Source organism: Chelmon rostratus, chromosome 3 (assembly GCF_017976325.1).
Source record: "Chelmon rostratus isolate fCheRos1 chromosome 3, fCheRos1.pri, whole genome shotgun sequence".
Classification (NCBI taxonomy): Eukaryota; Metazoa; Chordata; class Actinopteri; order Chaetodontiformes; family Chaetodontidae; genus Chelmon; species Chelmon rostratus.
Window position 1 is genome coordinate 15,574,384 of NC_055660.1, and position 19,280 is coordinate 15,593,663.

The 19,280-nt window shown below is 42.5% G+C and overlaps 2 protein-coding genes across 6 annotated transcripts in view; one reads left to right on the forward strand and one right to left on the reverse strand.

The window, feature by feature from the left end:
* ptprdb (protein tyrosine phosphatase receptor type Db) overlaps positions 1-10,972 on the forward strand; it is an 87,831-nt gene extending 76,859 nt beyond the window's left edge. The window contains exons 32-38 of the mRNA XM_041933923.1: positions 410-695; positions 4,219-4,397; positions 4,584-4,710; positions 6,518-6,643; positions 6,743-6,897; positions 7,381-7,516; positions 7,615-10,972. Coding sequence (XP_041789857.1) covers positions 410-695; positions 4,219-4,397; positions 4,584-4,710; positions 6,518-6,643; positions 6,743-6,897; positions 7,381-7,516; positions 7,615-7,683 — 1,078 coding nt within the window. The 3' untranslated portion in view covers positions 7,684-10,972. The remainder of the gene's footprint in view (positions 1-409; positions 696-4,218; positions 4,398-4,583; positions 4,711-6,517; positions 6,644-6,742; positions 6,898-7,380; positions 7,517-7,614) is intronic.
* A 4,449-nt stretch (positions 10,973-15,421) lies between these two features.
* The window catches only part of kdm4c (lysine (K)-specific demethylase 4C), a 29,990-nt gene continuing 26,131 nt past the window's right edge, over positions 15,422-19,280 (reverse strand). For 4 of the 5 annotated variants that reach the window (XM_041966742.1, XM_041966746.1, XM_041966743.1 and 1 more), the window contains 3 exons: positions 17,825-17,944; positions 16,626-16,718; positions 15,422-16,498 (listed from right to left, as the gene is read on the reverse strand). In XM_041966742.1, coding sequence (XP_041822676.1) covers positions 16,331-16,498; positions 16,626-16,718; positions 17,825-17,944 — 381 coding nt within the window. In that variant the 3' untranslated portion in view covers positions 15,422-16,330. The remainder of the gene's footprint in view (positions 16,499-16,625; positions 16,719-17,824; positions 17,945-19,280) is intronic. The other variant, XM_041966745.1, reaches the window with a different exon arrangement.

Here is a 19,280-nt window from a genome sequence, read left to right on the forward strand (position 1 = left end):
TTCAGTTGCAGAAACTTGCTTGGTCAGGGTGTTTCACCATTTAGGTACTAGCACAGCAGAAATGTGAAGTGTTTGGGTGGGCAGCTAAATGTATTATATTTCTGGATTGTATGTCGATAGGAGAAGATATCTTCCTAATGCCAGTCAGACGGTGATGCTGACTCATCGCTGATGTCAATTTTTACGTCCTTTGTTGGAAATATTGCTGGCTGGCGTCTTTGTGATACTTAGTATATTTAGGCACAGTATGTTAGAGCTTTTGCCGCACTACAGGGGCCAGATTTATACCAGGTTTGAGGACACGGCACACACTCAGGGAAATTATTTGTTCAACAGTTCATACTGGGTTATGTGAGGAAATCACGTCACCGTCTGTTCCCCTTTGCTCTCCTCTGGTTTTTCGGCTCAGTGCCGGGGTTGGTCGCACTGGCTGCTTCATCGTGATCGACGCCATGGCGGAGCGAATCAAGCACGAGAAGACCATCGACATCTACGGCCACGTCACGCTGATGCGCTCCCAGAGGAACTACATGGTCCAGACGGAGGACCAGTACATCTTCATCCACGACGCGTTGCTGGAGGCCGTGACCTGCGGGAACACCGAGGTCCCCGCGAGGAACCTGTACTCCTACATCCAGAGGCTGACGCAGATCGAGCCAGGAGAGAACGTCACCGGCATGGAGCTGGAGTTCAAGGTGAGGACCAATCAGCATGTCATTGAAGGCTGTAATAAAAGGTTGAAAACCGATTGATGATAATAATAATGTGATATTATCAATCATTAATAGCCACACAGGAATAATGTGACTTCCTTGGTGGCGCCCAAACTTGTCCTTGTCGGAGCCCTCTTGTACATACTAACAAACACTAAAAATGATAAATATGGACATAATTGTTCGAGAACAGACATGAATATATCCTAAATTGGGAAAGGTGATACTGAGGGGTGTCAGGCATCATTTTAAGCCTAAAATGATAAAAACCAAGGCTCTAAAAGTGTCATAACCAGAGCCCAAATGGAGAATTTGTCCCTGGACCCTCTAAGTGAGTATTTTATCTTCTCTGACTTCTCTGCCACATATACGCTTTACTTCACCGGCCTCTCTAAGGCAGAGGTCCCTTCTTCTTGCCCCTCGCCACACTGAAGGCCAGACATTAGAGTCAACTACACAATAGCATTCCTGATTGAGGCACCGTAGACATTCAGCACCTCCTCACACATTTTTTACTGCTCATGCTCACTGTGTTTGTGATATAAAAGATTCATGGCTGAATCTGACCTCAAGGTGTAGAGGTCTTAAGGTTGTAGTATTCTCATTTCAAGGAATAGTTTGATATTTTAGAAAAATGCTTATTCAGCTTCTTGCAGAGTTTTTAAAATCAACACCACTCTAATGTTTGTCCGTTTAATAAAAATATGGCCAGCGGCATGTTAATTAATGTTAATTAGTGAGCTTTAGAGGTGTACAGAAACGGATTTATTTACTGTTTGACAAAGCCAGGCTAGCTGTTACCTTGTTTTCAGTCTTCATGCTAAGCTAAGCTAACTAGCTGCTAGCAACAGCTTCCTGTTGAATTCTCAGGAACAAAGATAATGAGGGTAAATTCCCAAAAAGTCTGTGTTTTTGTCCAATGTCTTCATGACAAAGTTATAAATTCAAAATTTCATCGTATAGTCAATTAAATTCAGTGATAAAAAGCTTTCAAGAACGACACGTCTTTGCCAAACTCACACACAGCGCCATCACCTGTAGCACAGATCCAGCTGAAGCATGTCTGTGTAGCGTCTAGAAAGCACCTCATCGAACAGCTTTCCACCATGTCACACGGTCCACACCGGCAGATTGGGTTTGCTCATTTTCCAGGTTAACCACAGACTTTGAAACTGATTCTGAGCTCTTCTCATCCGCGTCGACTTCAAAGCTGAGGTCCAAAATAAACTGTTGACCTTGGAAACACCTCCAGATCTGTTTGGCAGCTGCTGAAGATGTTTCTCTCCGACACTGCCAAAGATCAACCTTCTCCACAAGGACATACAGTATGTATGAACCTTGGGTTCCCTGACCTCGATAGTGACAGAGCATCTTTCCCATTGCTGCTAGCGGCTTCCCCCGCTGAGAGTTTCATATACTCAGGATGGATGGTTGGATTTGAAGGAGATTATGGGATTGCACCTTTCGAATCCAGGGTAAGAGAGTTCTACTGAGGGCTTTAGAAAGCATCATAGTCTGGGAAGTTTGATGGGCGGGGACACACACAGACCAAATAACAGGGCCAAAAAGGTGCAGTTTATAATAAGACCTTTGGGAAGGGTCATATGGGCGAAGGCAAACATTTAGGGAGGACATCAGAATTCAGAGAACACAGGCATCAGGACAAGAGGACGAGCACCTGACTGGATTCAGCCTGTTATTCAGAGGTCTTATTTTCATTCATTCTAGCTGTTTTCATTTTGTTTACTGTGATATTTACCTCTTGCCAGACGGGTTCTCAGCAGACTCTGTCTGGTTTGGCTGGGGTGAAAAGGGAATCAGTTTTAGCCATACAGGTATATATTGAAAGCAGGTGGCTTAAATTGTTCCTGGAATGGTTTATGTCTGCTCAGACGCTCAGAGGGCAAAGTAAACACAAAGCCACTCTAAGCAATCTCCGTCATCCCATGCTCTGGCATTCCTGTCCTAATGGCAGCGGTCTCCTCAGAATGACAATGAACCGAGTGCTCACTGAGCTGTTTGCTCAGACTTATATTGATGTAAAACATATGCCAGGGTCGTCCCAGCCACCAGATTTCATCTCAGCCGAACACTTACGGGACAGAAACGGCGCTTTCCACCTTCATCAACAAAACGCCCAAACGGATGGAATTTCTCACGGAGGAGGAGCGGCGTCGCATCCCTCAAATAAAAATCAGAGAACGTTGAAGCATGCGTGTGAGAAAAGAGAGAAGTGAAGTCGTTCTGGCAGCTTTTGGTAATCCAACACTCTATTAAGACATACTGTTTTTCTTTCCTTTCACAGAGGGTTTGCTGGTTGAGTGTGAAGAGGTTGCCAGCAGGGCACGGGTTTATCCAAGCCTGACAGATGGTGCAAATAACGGCATGTAGCAGAGCAACAGCAACTTTTGTGTGCTCCAGACCTTATCGATAAGACCGAGTCAAATTCAAACCAAATGACGCAAAGAATTGCTATTGTTGCCACTGGAAACCGGGTTCAGAGTTACCAAATGAACTGGTGAACTTGTGGTCAGTGTGGGATTTTCCACCTCGGTCTGTCTGTAAGAAAATAAGGTGCTTGCTCTTTCTCCCACAGCACTCCGGTAGCCGCCGATGGCTGAGGCTCAGTTCATGAGACCCCATTGTTTTCCCCGAGTCTGCGGTTTCCCTCCGCCTGTTCTCTGTTGTTCTGCCTTTCTTTTTAAGCCGTGTCATCCAATGGTCGAGTGTGCGCTGCGTGTTCACGTCTGCCTGTCTGCACGTATCCATATGAATGTGTGTTGTTTTTCCTTGCCGGCACAGGATCAACCCTGGTTCACATGTGTGCGTTGAGACAGTGTGGGGCCTTGTGGTTTCCTGCCCCCCGACTCATGAATTTCTCCTTCTTCCTCTCGTTCATCTCATTATATTCCCTCTCTCATTCCCGACGGCTGCCCTCATCCCCCTGTATCCCCCCTCCTCTGTTTATTTAATTGAAGATGTCTGAGTAAATGTCCTCAGGCCTGCCGAGTCAAGCTAATTTTCAGTTGTCCAGAATGCCAGAGGAAAACCAAGGCTTGTGCTAAATACATTTGAATGAGATCCTTGAGTTTGTCTGAACCTACTCTTTATTTTTTTCCTTCCTTCCCGTCTGTTTTGCTTTGTCTCATTTCCACTGCACATGGTACAACTCGACTCGCCACAACTGGACTCGACTTGCTCGCTTTCGCTGGCAAAAGTTGTTCATAGTACCTAGTGCTTTTTTGGCGTCGTCTTTGTAGAAGTTCCCAGCGAGCTGAGCCGGTGCTAAAAGGTGGAGTGGAAACACTGCAGACCACTTACTGATCAGAGAAAATGAGGCCTTTTGTCTTGCTGTATTCAGCCTCTTCTGAAACAAAGTTTGTCTCCTTGCTGCGACAAACAGCCATCCCTTTGATGCCCTCCATTGTTTGTGTCACGCTGAAGACCCGTATCTAAGGATTTGTAAAAGATCTGTTACAAAAGACTGATTTCGTTTCCGTTCCAGCGTCTGGCCAGTGCCAAGGCCCACACGTCACGGTTTGTGAGTGCCAACCTGCCATGCAACAAGTTCAAGAACCGGCTGGTGAACATCATGCCCTACGAGACCACGCGTGTGTGTCTGCAGCCAATCAGAGGAGTGGAGGGATCTGACTATATCAACGCCAGCTTCATTGACGGATACAGGTCAGAGGAAACTGATCTGAACTATTGTTAGCTATGTTGCTGCTTTCTTGTTGCTTGTTTAGTTTCAGGTTTAATTCATTCATTTACTGTTTGAATACTTAAATAAAGAATATCAACCTATAAGATGGAAAATTAATAAACTCAGAACATATGCACAGTGTTTAATTTGTGTGTTTGTCTTTGTAGGCAGCAGAAGGCCTACATAGCAACCCAAGGCCCGCTGGCTGAGACCACAGAGGACTACTGGAGGATGCTGTGGGAGCACAATTCCACCATAGTTGTCATGCTAACCAAACTGAGAGAAATGGGTCGGGTATGGATACAAATACACACACACTAATGTCACTGAGTACGCCTTGTGGGGTACATGTTAGTATGGACAGGCTCTACTGTGAAGCAAACTTCTTATTGTACTGTGCCTGGAGCTCGTAGGGATCAAAGCTGCAGATAGCTGATATTATGTGTCTGCTTTGATAGTGCATCTTTAAACTTTTCAATTTCCAACCGCATTCCCAAAAAAGTTGGGAGGCTGTGTAAAACCACATGTATTGAAAGTAGCTCAAAGACAACATTTTAAATGTTGTAACTGAGAAATTTTATTGCTTTTTGAAAATTATATTCTCATTTAGAACTTGATGGTTTGTCCAAATTCTGATAAAAGTTGGGGCAGAGGCAGCAAACTGGGAAAGTTGTGAAATACTCAAAGGAAACAGCTGGTGGAACATGTCACAGTTAATTAAGTTAACTGGCAACAGGTGAGTCACATGACTGAGTATTAAAAGAGCTTCTCAGTGACAGACTGTTCCGGAAATAGTGCAACAATTTCAGAATTATGTTTCTTAATGTAAAATTGAAAATAATTTGGGGATTTCATTGTCTACAGAACATAATGTCATTAAAACATAGTTTCTGAAGAAATCTCTGTCCGCGAGGGACGAGGCTGAAAACCAGCATTGTCTGGCCGTGATCAGACGACACTGCACTAAAAACAGACACAATTCAGCAGTGGACATCACTGCATGAGCTCAGGAACACTTCCAGAAATCATTGTCTGTCAACACAGTAGTTAGTGCACATGGCACATGGGTGACCTGCACATTTGTGAGGGCTCCATTAATGCTGAACAGTATATACAGCATGCAGTCCAGCTGCTAAACTGACCTGCCTGCAGTCCCGACTTGTCACACATTAAAAATGTTTGTCGCATTATGAAACATAAAATATGACAAAGGAGACCCTGAAGTGTTGAGCAGCTGATATCGTACATCAAGCGAGATGGGGAAACATTCCACTTTGAAAGTGACAGCAGTTAGTCTCCTCAGTTCCCAAACGCTCACGCAGTGTTGCCAAAAGAAGAGGTGATGCAGCGGAGCAGCATCAACATTTGATATGTTGTCTTTGTGCTATTTCGGTGTTTTGCAAATCATCACATTCTGCTTCTCCCTAGATTTTACAGTGTCCCAATTTTTTTTTGGGGGGGGGGACAAAAAATCTAATCTGTAAAAAATCTAGCAAAGACACTGTAAAATATTTGCAAACACACTAATTCAATTCTTTTAGGTGTGCTGCAGCTTTGAAATGATGGACAAGGTTTCAGTGCACATCGACCTAAATTACCAGATAGTGATTTGTTCTTAATTATATCAGTTTTAGTTTTACATAAACATGACCTAAAACATACGGTATTTCATAATGTACTATAATGAGCTTTTCATTTTCTTAAATTTAGAGTGTATACTGAAGGACTGTGTGAACTGCTGCACACTCTTTACATGTGTCCACCAGCAAAAGAAAAGTCTGAGGACCCCGTTTAAAGTGAACTGTCAGGAAACAGTGGCAACACTTTTTTAAATTTGTAGCTGTTTTGGTGAATATCTGTAAAAGATTAAAAAGATGAGTCTCAACTATTAAAAACAGCATATGATGCATTGAAAATGCAAGAAACGCAGTGATGGAGTGAGAAAGAGAAGGATAGTGGTGTGAGTTATATCTCTTGAACATCTCATCTCATCTATCGTCAAGTGGATGATGAATTTCCGAAGTCAGGCAGACATTTTCATGACAAAGTAGCCAGAAATTCCTCAGACGTGATGGAAAGGCTCTTTGCTGTCCTCCTGCAGGAGAAGTGTCACCAGTACTGGCCTGCAGAGCGCTCAGCCAGATACCAGTACTTCGTGGTGGATCCCATGGCTGAGTACAACATGCCTCAGTACATCCTCCGAGAGTTCAAAGTCACTGACGCCAGGGTGAGTCATCAGTCATCAGTGACTGTGTGTCATTTCCACTGTATAACCATTATTTCTGCAATCAAAGGTAACAAGAAAAAACACATTCTCTTGCTCCAGGACGGCCAATCGCGGACAGTTCGTCAGTTCCAGTTCACCGATTGGCCAGAGCAAGGAGTGCCAAAGTCAGGGGAGGGATTCATTGATTTCATTGGCCAGGTGCACAAAACTAAAGAACAGTTTGGCCAGGATGGGCCAATTACTGTGCACTGCAGGTAAGACCTATATTTTTACACATTGTGATAATTATATTCACTGTGACAAATTTAAGAAAAGCCTAAATATTTGAGAAGAGAGACAGATCTCGAACGACAGGAAATTTTGGATTGATGTTACACAGCGCTCTCTATCATGATCATTAAAACAACAAATACGCCTGTGCCTTGCATGTAGCCCATTTAATTCAAACTGGGAGGTTAAGTTTGGAGACTGGGTCTGAGGATGGAGAGGAGGCAGTGATCTCAGCCATTGGCCTAAGGGTCACTACCCTAGTCATGAGGCAATACTAGCACGTGTTTGCCTCCTGCTTATACATCAATAATATATACGCTGGCTATTCTGATCTGTGTGAACAACAAATCAGAATTAGGTCACCACTGCTAACATAGCCAGGGGAGGTTTCTCTTTAGGATTGTGAACATGGCACTTCAGTGTAATTCACAGGTGCTCTAAATATGTTTCCACCTGTCCACCAACAGTGCTGGTGTGGGGAGGACTGGTGTGTTCATCACGCTCAGCATCGTGCTGGAGAGGATGAGGTACGAGGGCGTGGTGGACATCTTCCAGACTGTCAAGATGCTGCGCACCCAGAGACCCGCCACCGTTCAGACAGAGGTGAGCCATTCTGTCTCCTCTCTAGTTCACGCTGTCTTTCTCTGACATTCGTCTCTTTTTAATTCTCACTGACTTGATATACATCTGCCTCCCTCCAGGACCAGTACCAGTTCTGCTACCGGGCCAGTCTGGAGTACCTGGGAAGCTTTGATCACTATGCAACATAAACCCAGTGGCCGTCTCTCATGCCACATCCCACCTAGTGCACTTCTCTTGGGTCACATGCGGCCTGAATTAATGCACCAGGCTGCGATGTGTCTTTGAAGATTTTTTGCCGCCACATGCAGAGTGAAGGGGGACCATCGGCTTATCCCGTACCCAGAAACAGCACCTCTAACTGAGCCATAGCAACCTGCTTGACAAGGGTGTTTCCTTCCACCCTCCCAAACACACCCATTGGTCAGTCTGAAGAAGCAACTTCAACCACTGTTCCAATCAGAATACTTGATCAAATATTGATTTTTATTCGTTTCAGTGCTTTTGTGAGCACCCAGATTGCTTTACATTGTTTGGGTGTGGAAGTCTCACCTCGTCCACCACCAGTGTAGCATCACCAACCTAAATACAGGACCCGGCTACAGTATTTAGCTGTCACAGGAACTTTTGATTTTTCTATCTTGAGGACCGTCTAGAAGGAGTCTACAAATCCATCTTATGGAAGCCTCGTGGACTGAAAGAACTGGGACTCTTGAGCACCAGAGAATTGCCAACAGGAGACTGAAGGCACAGAGCACACAGTATTAAAAAGACAAAGAACACACATCCCAAAAAAAGAAAAAAGAAAAAAAAAGACACCAAGAAGTGTTTTTTTCTGTTTTGTTTCGGAAACAGACTCTCGTTTCCTGTGAATGAAAAAGAAGAGATTTCTACCATACAGTAATAAAAAACCACCAGTTCAACCTTATGCTTCATGATTTAAGATAAGGGAAATTTGAGAGAGGTTTAAAAATGCATACCACAAAGTAAAACATTAATTTAGTTTTTTAGAAAAATATAGATATGTGACTATCTTGTTTTTTAAAAACTGGGTATTTCTTGTGGCACGTTTCTGTTTTGTTTTTGGTTCTTTTTGTTTGTTTTTTTACAGATTCATGACTTTGTCCCCGCTGACCATTCAAGGGCGGAGCCGCATTTCATTTCTTTTTCTGTGTAATCCAATGAGCTGTAGCGATTTTTTAAAGAAAAAAAGTGATACAGTACTGTTTTAAAGTGTACAATTAAATCTAGTGTGGAAAATCTTCACAGTTCTAAGAAAAGCGCCACTATGGAGTGTCACCCTCCTGTATGCTCTACCCACACACACGATTCGCATGCACACTGGACTCTCAACCTCATTTCTGTCTGGCCTGTGGTGTCAGAGAGGGCGGCCATCTTTGAATTCCCAGGGGCCCACGGAGGTACAGTATTCACCCTGTGGCCACCAGAAAGAATAATCTTGCCAAGTCGTTCTGCGTGCCGGTTGAGACAAAGCCAGATGAAACACTACAGAGAGTATGCACAGAAAGCAAAATATGGAAAAAAATAAACAAAATAATTATTTATGACTCCAAATAAGCTTCACAAAGATTTATCAAGCAGGGAGCGAGAAAGGGATGTAGAAACCAGGGTGGGATGGGGGTTGAGGGGTCTGGGAAGGATGGATTTTCTCACTGGAATGCTCACCTATGACTTTTTCTCTCTGTCTGATTCAGTGTGCAATAAGTAGATGTATTATATATTTTTGTGTCAAGTCACTAACTGCAGTTATATGCCATTATGACGATGATGATATTGATGATGGTGCATCGTTTTCCAGACACAAGGATGTTGCGCTCAATATGGTTCTCGCCACCGTTTAATGTGTCCAAACAGAGGCGCGACCCTCTGACCTTTTAAGACCTTTTATCACGCCACAACTCCGGTAGAAGATGTCATCCTTCTGTGTGTCACGGCAACCGACGAATGATCGAACTCATATTTCAAACAGCATCTAATAAGTATTTTGATTTAGATTTCTAGTGCCTTATATTACACGCCTATTTTGATAACGTTACTTTAAAGGGTTTTTTGTGTATTTTATGTATGTATGCTTGTATGTGTGTGTACTGAATGTCCGTGTATATGATTTTGTTATGTTACGGTATGTGAAAATATCTCGTAGGTTCTGTTTTTTGGCTGTGAAGTTTTGTATGGCAGGCTCTGTGTAGGCTGGATCGTCGTCATCACTTTTCAACCCAGCAACAACGTCATGATATCTCTTTTAATCAACAGCAACAAAACAAAATCTGATCTGAAATGTGGTTTCAAAATAGGCTGTTAGCGGGACGGTCTGACAGGAAAACGTTTGTATGTCGACAGCTTTCCGTCTCTTCTTCCTGGGACACTTGCACAAGCTTTGTGTATATATACTCTTTCATTGAGACTTCAGTTTGCCTGCCATGAAATTTTGGCCACACTGGCGACTTTAGCACCGACTGTGAGCTGACTCAGGCCAGTTCCACTCTCTCAGCTGTGTAGAAATCTATATACAGCTGAATGGCAGTGGCTGCCTTTGTCAGTTTGGACAAAAAGCTAAATAAACCACGCGGACACGCTCACCTGAGGCCCTTCACCTAGAATCAGTCTGGTCATCCGTGCTCCTCGTTCTTACATCTTTTTTTTCCTTTAGCGACAAACGCTGAGAGAAGTTCAGGTGCTACGTCTCCAACGACCCAGAACCTACAGCATCTTTTCTTTTTGTACTCATTACGCTTGACAATATAAGGGATCGTTGACAGTTTTCCACCATCTTACAGTAACCCTGTTGTCGTTTTTTGTATGCATGGTACCACTTTTGAGATGCCCCTTTGGTCGCACCTGTTATGGGAAGACTTGCACTTTCTCTCTTTGTACTATGCACTAATACTAGTATCCTATTATCTCTGATAAGCCCCCACCCCTCCCCCCTAAAGGAGTTTTACTTGAACTCGGTAAAGATGGACCCTGTAATGCTCACATGGTTGTGTATATGTAAATAACACAAGACACAGAGAGTAATTGAAATGCATAAATACATGAATAAATAAATGATTAAGAGTGAATAAAAATCTATGAGATATACAGAGTGATATAATAAAAAGGATGCACCTGAAATCACAGTTTATGGCACAGCAGTATGTGCGATACATCACATTGTGGATTTGTTGTACCACAAAAGAGAAGTTTCACAAAAAAGTGTTCTACTTTACCCCCCAATGTATCATGTAGATGGATAAAACTGGAGTTTATAAATTGTATAAAAACGAAAAACATGGTGTGTTACTTGGATCAGTTACCTCCAATTGGTCTGTAAATGTAAACTTTTTTTGTTTTTGTTTTCTGCTCCGGGTCAACAAGTGCTTTTTATTTTCTTACATTGGTTCTCGGAGCGTGTGAAAACCGAAAAACAGGTCTGTATGGATTTCTGTTCTCTGTCGACACAAGTTTCATTTGTTACAAATAAACTCAAGTGAAATAATCACTGCTGCTGTTGTTTTATATATGTAGTAATATTGTTATTGTGAGCACGTTGCTCAATGATAATTAGTGGCTACAGTGTATGTTAACCAACCAATAAACTCGAGCATAGCTGAGGAAGATTTTTCACACCATTCCACCCACATAGCCTACGGCCTGTCTGAGGGCCCTTCTTGACACCAAGTAACTTACAGAAGTTAGACTGGCACATCCTTCTGATTAGTCCCTGAATGCAACACGCACATAGCAGTGGATATCACATCAATGCATCATGAAGACTGTCAAGAAAGGCATAATGTTGCAGTTATTTTTTTTGTGAAGTAAAAAGCAAACCAGCCTTTTTAGCACCTCGGTTAGTTTCAAGGACAAGTGCTCTCTGGTGGAGTTTGGGTGCCCAACAAGCAGCTTTCACAAGACCGCGTTCTGTGAGCTGCATAAATGACCTACTTGCAATTCTATTGAAAACTTCTGCCTCTCGGAAAGCTCTCGGAAAGACTCGGTTCCCCTGAAGACTGACTGTGAGCAGCATCATCATCATCACTACCATCTGACATCAGATGCCTCACCAAAGAGAAGCACTTCTAGCCATCGCAGAGGTCAGCGTGATATATGTGTTTTGAATTTTGAATGAGGAGAAGGATGTTCAAAAAATCAAAAAGGCCCTTGATAGGAAAAATGTTCCCCACCCCCGCCCTCAGGGAAATATGCCAGCAAAATGCCCCCCACAGCATAACAGAGCAAGCGGGTCCCCTCACTGCAGGAGTCAAGTGTTCAGGCAGTTCCCTTGCTGTACGCCACAAGCGCACTCGCCCACTGGTCGAGAATATGAAGGATGACTCATCTGACCATATCACTTTTTTTGGGTTTTCGCACCGCTGAACTCTCAAATGTGCATTCATCTTTGTAATGAGGGCTTTATGCACTGCCACCCTGCTATAGTATCCCCCTCTGTGCAACTGTCAGCGGACAGTTCTTGCTGACACAGTCTGATCACATCCTGCATTGACATTCTCAGTCACCTCATGAAGAGCTGCTCTTTCTGATTTTCCAGTAGTCGCACTAACACACGAGCATCGTGGTCATCAAATGCGATCTGTCGACCACAGTTTCCAACCCAGTTTACTGATGTCTTTCCCATCGATCTAAATGCAGATGTCACTTACAATACTGTTTCTGTTGAAACACTCAACATGTTACTGTGGCTGACCTTCTGTCTAAGCCTCTCGCCTTCTTGATAGAAAATCAGAATCATCTGGGCCTGCTCAAAGTTTTCCTGCATGCCACAGAGCATGATTGGATGTTAATTGCTTAATTGTACCGTGCAGTGCACCTGTGGAAAAGCATCTGCTTATTATGCTTCTCCACTCAGGTTTCTCCTTTAATTTGTCGCCCATGTACCATAAACATCTACAGCAGTAAACTGCATCATATATTTTAATGCAGCAGTAATGTTAACCCAAAACACCATATATAATAGTAAAACACTGACAGGGACCTTTTTCATGGAGACTGAGTACTTTTACTTTTGACAAAGCACATCTGAGCCTGAGCAGATGGCTAAATAGCAGCTGTGGAAAACAACCTCCCTTCTCACCTGTGGAAATCCTTTCTGATCAAAGAAGCGAGCCAGCCCCATGGAGATCAACTTTCCCTTAGTAGTTTGTTTCAGTAGTGGTTGTGAAGGTGTTCTTTCACTACAACCCCATTTCCAAAAAAGTTGGAATGTTGTGTGAAATGTAAAGAGAAACAGATTGTGATGACTTGCAAAACACTGAAACACCATAACATATCAAATGTTGAAGCTGAGAAATGTATCCTCATTTAGAATTTGATGCTGCAACACTTTGCAGAAAAGTTGGGACAGTAGCAGCAAAAGACTGGGAAAGTTGTGAAATGCTCAAAGAAAGCAGCTGGTGGAACATCTCACAATGAATTAGCTCAACTGGCAACAGGTGAGTAACATGACTGGGTATAAAAAGAGCCTCCCAGAGAGGCTGAGTCTTTCTGAAGTAAAGATGGGGAGGGCTTCACCACTCTGTGACACACAATAGTGCAACAATTTCAGAATAATGTTTCTCAATGTAAAATTGCAAAGAATTTTGGGATTTCATTGTCTACAGAACATAATGTCATTAAAAGATTTAGAGCTGTGAAGAAATCTCTGTGCGCGGGGACAAGGCTGAAAACCAGTATTGTCTGGCCGTGCTCTTTAGGCCTCAGACAACACTGCACTGAAAACAGACACGATTCTGCAGTGGACGTCACTGCATGAGCTCAGGAACACTTCCACAAACCATCATCTGTCAACACAGTAGTTAGTGCACATGGGTAACCTGCACATTTGTGAAGGCCCCAGTAATGCTGAAAGATATACACAGGTTTTGGAGCAGCATATGCTGCCATGTAGACGACGTCTTTTTCAAGGAACGCCTTACTTGTTTTAGCAAGACTATGTCAAACCACATTCTGCATGTATTCCAACAGCAGGGCTCCATAATAAAAGAGTCCAGCTGCTAAACTGACCTGCCTGCAGTCCCGACTTGTCACCCACTGAAAATGTTTGTCGCATTATGAAAAGTAAAAGGACACCCTGAAGTGTTGAGCAGCTAAAATCGTACATCAAGCGAGAATGGGAAAACATTCCACTTTGAAAATAACAGCAGTTAGTCTCCTCAGTTCCCAAACACTCACGCAGTGTTGCTAAAAGAAGAGGTGATGCAACGGAGCGGTAAACATGACCCTGTCTTGACACGTGTTGCTGGCATCAAATTCTAAATGATGACATAATTTTCAAAAACAATGGAATCTCTCAGTTTCAACATTTGATATGTTGTCTTTGTGCTATTTTCAATTAAACATGGAGTGTTTCAGTGTTGTGCAAATGATCACATTAGCAACATGTCTGGTTTTGTCTCGATGTAGCATCATCCAGTGTTTCAGCAGCTTTTTTTTTGTTTTTTTTTTGCCTGTGTAATGAGCATTCCAGCCTCACAGGGCTTCTTGCATTGCTATAAACTTTTATTCTTGTTAAATCCACATTGGGAAACAGATCGAGGCTACAGTCTGCATTAGGCGGGGAGCTGCGGCTGAGAGAGCCTTGCTCATTCATGTCTGACTTGTTATTGTAAAAGCGCCGCAGATTACCTTCCAACGTCTCTACCCGGGTGCGGAGAGACCGTCTTGCTCCCGGGCTTCGGGCTGAACAGTTGAGATCAGCCTTCTTCCCGTTGCAGCCTCTGACGCTCTGCTGCATTTGCCATGAGCTGTGTCATCAGCTCTATTCCCACCACTTCAAGATTTCCTCTGCTAGACTGTGTGGGACGCTCCCTTGGTCTGTTAGAGCCATAAGCTTCTGCTTCAGCCCCAAGCGTTTTGTTTTTTTGGGTTCTTTTATTATGCTCCCATGGCAATGCAGCAATGCCATTGTTTAGCATGTGTTTAACTGTAATCTATAGCAAACAAAGGTAAATGAAGAGGTGATAAGATACCTGCTGAGTGATGCACAACAAAGGCAGATAAACCTTCACCAGGAAGAAGAATAGAGTAACATGATTCAAAGAAGCCTCCAGGGTACAACCTTGAATATTTAGCAAAGTCTAAACACAAGAGCAGAGACTGCTTGTCCAGTGTGGCCATGTCATGGAGTTGCCTAAAATTGTTTGCCATTTTCATCAGGGGCGACTTGTTTTCTTGCTTTGGCTTCATCATCACGAACAGCCATCTGCAGTGGGCTGCGACGTGGAACAACGGGAGCGCAAAGCGCTCTGATGCCGCTTAAGGTACCTCCTGGATTTTCACTTCCTGCCTGCCTCCTCATCAGGTCCTGCTTGAATACAAGAGCTGGGCCCGCTGGGAGCACTCTGCTCTGCATCCTTCAGCATGAGGCAGCATTTCACCCGCAAATGCTGATCAGGCAGTTCATCGTCAAAGCTATTTCCCGCTGATTCTGATTCTGATGTTCACTAACTCTGGCAATGTCTCTTAACGTTGCAGTTCAGTAGGTATTGATGATCTGTGGACACTTATTAAAATCATAACACAGCAGAAAATATATTCATTGACAGTAAAAAGTCAGTCATCAAATCTTAAATATAAGGTCGTTACAACCGCTATAGAAAAAAGGATTTGACATAAAAAATGTTGGCTTTACTCGTACAAGTGCAATTATACCTTCACACCCTCTGAATAGGATCTATCATGTAGATAATAATTGTTCACAAATGTAAATGCCACTTTTCAAGTTAATCAAAGATTACAGTGTCGTGTATATTTGAATAAAGTGAACACTTAAATATGTGCTATTATTTAAATTTCCCCAATGTGACGTATTCCAGAGTCCCATCTCTTTAACTGCCTTTTCCACTGCAGCTGCATTTCTTCCTGATTACTGTAAAAACTGACAACTCAATAAAAAAAAAACATGTCATTTTTTATTGTTTTCCTTACAGCAGTTAGCAATATTTTAACGACAGCAAGCCAAAAATAAATACAAATTTTAAATAATTTCAACATGTGTTTCATTCAACAGAGCAACAGTAGAATTTCACATTAACTGGGCACAGAATCCAACACACCGGCATGGCTTCCCGTCAGAAACGTTCACCTTAGGAAGTGAATAACATGTTATCAACATTTTTTCCCCATTCAGAAGAGATTCATTTTTTAGTGTCAGATCAAACACTTCTTATATTTTGGTCCGTCTGGATTGAAACACATAAGAGGAAGTCATTGTAGTGTAATTGGACTCGGCCCAGCAGAAGCAGTTAGGAGACGATGTTTGACATGCGCGGAGAAACAGGAAGCCATGAGGAAAATACTACAAGCAAAAAGTGCATAAATATTCAAAATCAAAACTGGAAATAACAGACCCGCAAAAAGCTACCAGAGGCAAGCTATTTAGAAAAATCTCACCTGTGAATTTTTCATGTACAAAGGAAAAAGTTTTGTGTATTTCAAAAAGGGTGATGTGACAAATGTAAGTCACGTTTATTTTCCCTGACGGATGTGAAAGCACGAGGCAACTGAGGCAACAATGCCCGCTGTTAAGCTGTTCTATAGAGTTCTGCTGTCCAATCAGAATTCTTCTCCAGTCTCTCGTGACACCCAATCACTGATGTTTAATGTACAAGCACACGCAACTCAACATCCATCTCACCTCATACTCCCATCCCCTTGCGTCGCTTCCTCTGATCCAGTCACAGGGAAGGAGAGTGGCCACTGGTTCAGAAGGAAGTAGATCCAAAGAACTTACACACAAGCATACACTCGCACAAACAAGCTCCCCTCTACATCCACTCGTAACTCAGTGCATTCATTTGTCATCGATGCTCCTCAGTGACTTCATTTCCCTTTGTGGTTCCGTTGCTCCCATGTGCTTTTGGCAGTTGTACGGAGGCCTGGCAGGGCCACATAGTCTTTCTGGAAGCGTGAATTGGGCGTTCTCTGTCGTTTCCTCTCCCCCTGCGTGGTGAAGAAGGCGTCCTGGAAACGCATGCTTGAGGCCGTGGACTAGAAAATGAGGCGTGCAAAAACACCAAAATAAGAAAATGTTCCAGGTGGAGAGAATCTCTGACTTTCATTCCATTAATGTATCAAGCTTATAGTTTATTTGTTGCCCAGTAAGTCTAATACTTACAAGTCTACGTTTCACCTTTTTAGGCAGGTCTTCATCTAAGGTATAGACATCTTCCCTTTTTGCCAGCACCTGAGAGCCGTCCTCAAACTCCACCTGAGATGACAGGAAAATATTCAGCAGTTATCTATGCAGTTTAAAATAAATAAACTTAATTTATGCAACATGCATACATTCATCCAATTTATTACAATTTGCCTCTTTTTACCCACGCAGACACAAACTTACACAATCTATATATTTTATTTGGCGCTAATAATCTCCTAAAGACGCTAGAAATAAATATCAGTCACACATAAAGCAGCAATCTTGTAGGTAAACACAACAGAATGTATTATAATGTTCATATGAGGTCGCTATTCAGGAAAGTAAACATGACTGTAAGTAGGGTCAGAGATTTACATAGCATTTCCACTCATTTTAATGATACCCTTATTAAGAAAACAACAGTTTCAAGTCTAAATGATGAAACATAAACAGCTCTGACTATGCTTCTGCTCAAGAAATTCAAGTTATTTGATGGAGATCTTGAAGTGAAACACAGCCTGAAACTATTTCGAAGCTGAACACATCTTGACAATGGAAAGCTCTTGTTCAGCCTTTTTTAAAATCTGACCCACCTTAAACCGGGTGTGTGCGTCACAGATGCATTTGTGCATAACTAATGGTTGACGCCCAGCTCGACTAAATAAAGCTTTAAGTGGAAACCGCATGACTCTTAGCTTAGTGAATATTTCAGTAAGTTTGAATAATGCAGATTGTCACCTCCTCCTCATCCTCCTCTCGCCATCCCTCTTTTCTCTACCCATCTGCTTCTACTCTGTGTCTGAATAGCTTTGGCTTCCTATGCATCCATCTTTTCATCCTCCCATCATCCTCCATCTCATCTCCCCTCCTCCTCTTTAGTCGCCATGACTTTCAGCACCTCCCTCAATCTCTGTCTCAAGTGTCCCCTTCCTTTCTCTCACCCCCCACCTCTCCGTACATAGACCTGGGGAGCTGAACAACGTCAGAAAAGTCACGAAGACTCTGATGTTGAGGGGGTTCAACAAGTTTGCTGCGGTCTCGCTTTGACCAAAGACTGAGTTCAACGTTTACACGAAAGGGATAAAATCTGCAAAACTGGGTCATACGTCTCTCTCTTGTACATTTTAGCATTCGTCATGATGTTACGTCTACGGTAAGTAGGTGTGTGTATGTACCTGGTACATGTAGGATACGTTGGATCCCAGGTATTTGGCACCGTAGAACAGCCCATCAGGCCATTTCACTTGCACAGCTTCACCAACTTCAGGAGGACCCAAGTTCACACAATCTCTGCTCTAGTAAATCAAGAGAATAATGGTTGGTCTGTGTAAGTGCCTGGGTATGTGTCAAAATGTCCTCAGAAAGACTTAAGTCATCGTCCAAGTGAGTGGTTTGATGTTGAAAAGAGCTCTTTATTTAATTTTTTAATGTCATGCCATGGTCGGACTCGAGTCAGACGTTGCCTTTGTATCCTGCTCTTAAACAGCACAGCAAGCTTACCACGTTTGGTCAATACTTCTACTGTGAAACTTTCAGACTCTCCATGATTTCATCATCTCATCTTTCACACAATATCTATATATTGTTAACGGGGAATGGGAAGACAAAACAAAACAACCACATTCCTCACTTTCTCGTGTGCAGCTTCTCTTGCAGTCTTTATGAGAGGCTGCCTGCAGGTGCCGTAAAATGAGCATCTTCCATGAGGCAATACACACAAGGGTGGGTGTTTTTAAATTAAAGCCTGATGGTTAAAATCCATGAGAAAAACATTTTCTGAAATTTCAAATAAGTAGCATTTAGATTTTCTAATTAGATATTTACATTTATATTCATATAAAACATTTACATTTATGTAATATACATTTAATTTGTATCTAATAAAGCGATCTAGTACTTCATAATGCACAATATCACTATAGTTTCCAGAAAGAAAGATTTCAATGTTGTTGTTTTATTTAAGCTTTGGTTTTTAACTAAGAACTAGAATTACAGCCTTGTCGTTGTTTATCTCCACCAAACAGTCAAGTTGCAGTTTATATGATAATAATAATGAAAAGTTATCACTATATTGACATGTATGAATCCAGTGAATAATTCCCAGTGAGAAACATGCTGTCTTCACTTAGACACTATTTTCCCAGAGGCCTGATGAGAGCTTCATCACATGGTGCAACAACAATCACCTGAAGCTTAGTATCAGCAGAACCAATGAGGTTGTAATAGACTACAATACTTCAAATATGGATATTGCTGCTAAGAAGCTACAAATTTTAAAAAGGTGGATGCTTCACACACATCTTCAACCTTGGAGCGCAGAAGATCTACACAATCAGCACAGTTTCAAGGTGGACACCCAAGATTAGTGTCACCAATTCAGTATCTGACCAAATGTGAAATATGGTCACAAACTATGGAGCCAACTATGGAGTTCTGTGTGGAAAAAACAACAACCCAGTGAAACAGGTTTGGGAGTTTCAGGTGACTTCATAAAAGCCAGTGCTGTATGCTGGGTGTGTGGTCATGTTGGAGGCTTTGGAGCAGACCTCAGGTCCAGTGGAGTGACATTTTGTCATTAGTATGCAGAGATGTAAATCATAGCCCGTTTGCCGCTCTACACAGAACTAGGCT